Here is a 5,985-nt window from a genome sequence, read left to right on the forward strand (position 1 = left end):
CCGAGAGGGTAGGGATGTATCAGAGAGGAGAGGGATGTATCTGAGAGGTATAGAAATGTATCAATGAGAGGAGAGTGATGTATCAAAGAAGAAATTTTTGAATTTTTTTCTAAATGACAATAGAAAACTTTAGAAATTATGATAAAATAAGATGTGTATTTATGTAATTTTTCTAATGTGGAAGACATATCAGTTACTAAATCAAAAGCCCAACACAGAAAAGTTGAGTTTGGGATACCAGGCCCCAATTAGTCTGGCCCATCCAATAAATAAGGTCAACGCTCAAAATATTGTTTAGTCTTGAAAGTAGCAGGTAGATAAAGTGGAGTCGGACGAAATTCTGAGTTTGTAATAATCAAATGGGCACAGAAAATGGTGATAAATGGAGCAAAACAGCTGTTGTTGTCATAGATATGCAGGTATTTCTCTAATCTTCTTCTGATTCAGCATAATAGTAACAATCATTTGTTGAAGATTTGTCTGTTTGAACTTAAATTTCAGAAAGATTTTATACTACCAGGTGCTCCTATGCTTGTTAGAGATGGTGAAGCTATTGTCCCAAACGTTATCAAGACCGTTGAGGTTGCACGAAACCGTGGAATCCCCATTATTTGGGTATTTATTTAAACTTTATGATTTTACTGTAAAGTTAAATTTTACAATATTAATGGATTTTTACCTAAATTGAGCTTCATATAGCCGATACCAACTGGAGGTGTAGTTGTTATTGTAATGGGTTATTTTAGGTTAAAATGGATGGTTACGAGTAGTTAAACTCATTTCTGACCAATAAATCAATTTGTGTTAGGTTGTCCGCGAGCATGACCCATTAGGAAGAGATGTTGAATTGTTTCGTAGGCATTTGTACGGTGATGGGAAACCAAAACCCACATCAAAGGGGTGTGTGGGAGCAGAACTGGTTGATGGGCTTCTTATTCAGGAAGGTGATTACAAATTGGTGAAAACACGTTTCAGTGCATTCTTTAACACGAATCTTCATTCGTATCTTCAGGGCATTGGCGTTACCAACTTGGTCGTTATTGGTAATTAGATGCTTATAATCGAGATTTTCTATGGCTATAGACTTTAGGATTTGATTAACTGATGTGTATGTATGTATTTGTCAAGTGACTTATATTTTTTGTTTAGGTGTTCAAACTCCAAATTGCATACGGCAGACTGTCTTTGATGCTGTAGCATTGGACTATCAACGTGTGACGGTCATTATAGATGCCACAGCTGCTGCTACTCCTGATATACACATTGGTAACAGATAACACAAAGCAGTCGTTTTTGTGCTTGTTTACATATTTTGTTTTAGTAACTTATTTGTCTTTTAATCTAGGTACTAGGCAAGTTGATTAGTATTGACTGTCAAATAACTTCATGCTATATCTTATTTTAAGTAGTTACGAATTACAACTACTGATCACTTAACCAGATCAAAAGTTTGGGCCACAAAGGTCGACTATCTCCTCATTATCGATACATGCTTTAGTGTTTAACCTTGTCTTGTCCTGTCTTGTGAAGTTTATTTACAGTTAGATTCATAGATGAATTTGCTACATATTTGAAAGATCAGGCACTAGGGCGTCCTTATTATTCTGCATTTTGAAAGCTTGTATGAGGAAATTACCGTTTACAAACATACCTGTCTAGGCCATAATCTTTATTTTGGATCCTTAATCCTTACTTATCTAAGCCATAACCTTAAGTATCAGGAAATACAGAAAAAAATCTGAAAGTACGTCAAACATTTACCTTCAAACTTATTCATGTTTCGCACTATAAAATTCAGTTAACACATGAACTCTTTTTCACTATTTGTCATCCTAGTGATTAGACAAGACTTGGCTATGCTTCACATTACCGAGGACATGACTCTAGATAGGAAGGAGTGGAGGTCGCGTATTAAGGTTGAAGGTTAGTAGGGTTAGCGTGTTGTCTTCCCTTGCAAGGGTATGGGTTGTTAGCGTTTGGAGTAGACCTAGCCTTATGCTGTTTACTGCGTTTCACGCATCGCATTACTTTCTTGCTGTTATTGTCTCATTTGTTGATTATACGCTATCTTTTGTATTGGCTGTTATGTTTTATATATATCTCTCCTGCCACTTAGATTTGTTGTTCTTGAGCTGAGGGTCTCCCGGAAACAGCCTCTCTACCTCCACGAGGTAGTGGCAAGGTCTGCGTACACTTTACCCTCCCCAGACCCCACCTAGTGGGATTTCACTGGGCATGTTGTTGTTGTTGTTGTTGTCATCCTAGTTTGTCCTTGGTAACCTCTGCTTGCACAAGTCATAGAGAAGTCTGACATGGTACTGCTCCTTCAAACTATCTAGATCTTGGAACAATTGCAAAACCTTTGAACTAGGAGACTGCCGACAGTTATCATTTCTCTGAAGAAATACTACATGTATTTAATAATAACAGTTTTACTATGCCATTGGTTTCAAGACTTGAACTAAGTTTCGCTAATTTTGTTGGTTTTGAAGTTGCCTAATTTTTCCTCTAAGAGGACCATCAAATTTATGTAGTTCTTTTAAGGACTTTGTACCTTGCGATTCTGTATTTTTTTGTTCTTAGTTTCTTACATCACAACTCATTTAGTTCCATTTGTAAGTTAGAAGCATAATTATCAGTTTCTTCCTTGTTTGAGAACAGCGAGCCATCCTTATCAGTTTAATTGTCGAATGTGTTCTGCTGTGTTTCTTTTTGGTCGTATTAGCAAACTTGATCTTGAATGAAAATAGTTTTTCCTGCTCCGACTAAAGTTCTAGCAAAACTTTAAACTCAACTTCATGTAGATGTTCAACTCATTTATGATTCATCTCGAGCTATTGTTATGTGCACTGATTTTTTCTGTATTGCAGCGAACATATTTGATATGAAAAATGTGGGCGTGGCGACTCCTACATTAGAAGAATGGTGCCAGTCTTAAGGAGCAATAGAAGTAGCTAAATCAGGTGCAAAGATATCTTTCACATGTTTGTTTTATTGTTGTAAGCTTATACATATGTAATAGAAATAATATGCAACATGTTCAGACATGATCTCTATAATCATCTGTTGGATTCAATCTGTTTTATTATTTTCCTTTGTACATAGGCTGTATGTTCCTCTACTCTTACCCTCCTCATGTCTCAAATTTTTCATTTGCCTATGTAGAAATTTTATTGTATTTAAATTAAAGTGAGTTTAACAATTGAGATATAGCTATTTTCTTATATTCATGGGTCAAGCATGTGAATTTTTTCTTTTTTTATTTGGGTGGCGGTGAGATTTGATCTCAAGACTTCTGTCTGCTCTAATACCATGTTGAAATGTGTGACTATTTCATCTAAAAGTTTAAGCTCAGAGCACACTTTTATCGTGGCACCTATGTACTTTTGGTAACAAAATATTGAGAAAAAAGTACTCTTTATCAGAAAAAAATATTGAGAAAAGAGTACTACTAAAAAGTGCAGAGAATAAAATTACATGGTACCTTAATCAACTGACCTGCCCCAATTTATAATTTAGAAAATGAATCTCTAGATACATTGAACTAATTTTTTCCATCTAGGCACACTGAACTTTGCTCTTTTTTTTTTTTTTCTTTTAATTAAAAAATGAGTGTATTAGCAAGATCGAGCAGGCAAAATTACAAACAACATTACAGGTAGTGACAGATATGAAGATATTACTTAGTATTTGACATATTCATAATATTTATCAAAATTGCAATAAATAGAATGGTTGAACTTATGATTTTAAAGTTATACTTGACTCAATGCAAGAAACCAGAAAAATTGAAACCTATAAAGTTCAAATTTTGAATTTGTGTCTCAAATTTATGATTCTTCTTTCATTTCATCGATCGTTAAGCTACACTATTGGGAGTCCCCACTGCTGTTTCGTATCATCTACGCAATGCACAGCAGTGCCAGCGAAAATAAATTTTGCAGGTCAGGAGAGTTGGTAACATAATTCTACCCTAAGGGCCTCCCAGTAGGGGCCATTCTATTCATTTGACTAAAGAGTTAACTCGAGTCCCGGTGGCCAGTGCTCGGTCTTAGCTAATTGATTGTGTCCTCCTGACCATCCAACGTACTTTATCTTCACCGAATATCACTTGCCCACCTCCAGCTCCACCTCCCACAGATGCTTATATCCGTCATGGATACACGAGTTCATACAAATAATGGCTTGCATGATTTCGAATTCAGATGGGGTGTTGGACTTGTCTTAGTTGGTTTCCGAAGGAAAGATACTCGAGACTCTATATAGTGATATTTGTCTAGATTATATATAAATAATTTTAGGATAATTTATTTTTCTTACATATCAAACACGATAAAATAAGTAAGCAACCCACCAAATAGTACTTTTAGTTAGCATTTAAGGATACATGAAAATTGTTTGAATCAGGCAGTGAAACAGATTTTGAACCTTTTGTTCAAATATCTGTTTGACCATGAAATTTGATCAGATTTTGAATTTTTATCTTCAAATATCTGTTTGACCATTAAAATTGATCAAATTGTGAATTGGATTTTGGAATCTTGTAGTCAAATATATGTTTGACCATGAAATTTGATGCGATTTTGAATCTTTATCTTCAATTATAAATTTTAAAATTTATATTCAAAATATTTTCTACTTTCCAAAAATTAGTTTGAGAAATTTCACTTCCACTTATAAAACTTAAAATATTTTTCCCATGAAACATATATATCCAAACACAATTTTAATTTCTAAAAATCACAACTTCAAAAATTCAATTTCAAAATTTATGATCAAATGAAAGCTATAACTTTTAATTGAAAACTTAGACGAATTAATTACTAGGTTTAACTACCTGAGTTTTAATTTCAAAGTAGTAATAAAAGGATATACGACAAACTTTTACTCCTAATTAATACGAGTCCAGAGTTGAGATAGAAAACGTTCTTCCTAAATCTTCACTTAATTGTCCTAATTTGATCCCACATAATTATTACTATACTTTAACGACTCATATGAGTTAAATATAATGTTTTGCCAGGAACATGTGATCAAAAAAGTTTCTTCTTCTTTTCTTCTAGAACAGAAAGAGTAATTAAAAACACCAGCCAAAGACCTAGCTACCTTATCGATCAAGTGGTTGTTCTACAAATATATTTTTATTTGTAGTGTATAATACGTGTGTCTATTTCTAAAATGATACGGTTAAATTTATAAACATGACTTAAAAACATATGGATTAATATGATGAACGTATCGAATTTGTCTATTGTAATTCGCTTGATCAATGTGAATAAGAGAAAGGAAGCAATAAATATCAAATTAATAGAATGAATTTGGAATTAGGTGTTGGTAGCTGACATATCTCACCAGATCTCATTGATATGAATTGAAATAACAAATAATGAAATTTAAGAGTTTGAGAATAATGTATAACTTAGTGAATGAATAATGATTCGATGATAAATAGTCTAATTAAATTCTACGAAGACTCTCGTCCGTGATATTTGCGTTACGACTGGGTTAGGTCTCGTGGTTCCGAAACTAGACGAGTTTATTAACACCATACCAAGACTCGTGTGTAAATTTAATTGCTTACTCTAATTATGGCTAAAGAAATATCTAGTATCTATTATTGATGAATCGAACCTAACTTATCCTATGTTTCATATGTCCTTTCCTTATTCACCACACACATCTAATCCGATCAATGTCGAATTGAAGCGGAGTCAAAACTTTAAGTTCATGATTTTAAAATTTTATAATTTTTCTTTTTTTTTTTACATATTTAATGATTCTTATTACAAATTCAAAATTTGAACAAAATTACTAAATTCAATCAAACTCATAATCAACTGGTGCAAGGGCGGCCTATATATCTTCTAAAAATATTACTCCTTGGTGAAACGTCATTAAAGTCAGAGTAGCCACATTTTTTTAGTAAAAAATTAGAGAAATAGTAGCTAGTTTGATGGGATGAGATTTGACATGCTGCCTTGTTTT

The 5,985-nt window shown here is 33.4% G+C and overlaps 1 protein-coding gene across 3 annotated transcripts; it reads left to right on the forward strand.

The window, feature by feature from the left end:
* Positions 1–322: 322 nt before the first annotated feature.
* LOC125820577 (probable inactive nicotinamidase At3g16190) lies at positions 323–3,223 on the forward strand. Of its 3 annotated transcripts, none has more exons than XM_049499979.1 (5): positions 323–419; positions 502–615; positions 809–1,043; positions 1,150–1,266; positions 2,871–3,223. In XM_049499979.1, the coding sequence occupies exons 1-5, from the start codon at positions 360–362 to the stop codon at positions 2,936–2,938; spliced, it is 594 nt and encodes a 197-aa protein (XP_049355936.1). In that variant the 5' UTR covers positions 323–359; the 3' UTR covers positions 2,939–3,223. The 3 variants fall into 3 exon arrangements, with proteins under 3 accessions (XP_049355936.1, XP_049355938.1, XP_049355937.1); XM_049499981.1 differs by having other exon boundaries at positions 331–419; positions 809–944; XM_049499980.1 differs by having other exon boundaries at positions 336–419; positions 521–615.
* The last annotated feature ends 2,762 nt before the right edge of the window (positions 3,224–5,985 follow it).

This window comes from Solanum verrucosum, unplaced genomic scaffold (genome assembly GCF_900185275.1).
Source record: "Solanum verrucosum unplaced genomic scaffold, falcon-dt-bn FXZP01000117.1, whole genome shotgun sequence".
Classification (NCBI taxonomy): Eukaryota; Viridiplantae; Streptophyta; class Magnoliopsida; order Solanales; family Solanaceae; genus Solanum; species Solanum verrucosum.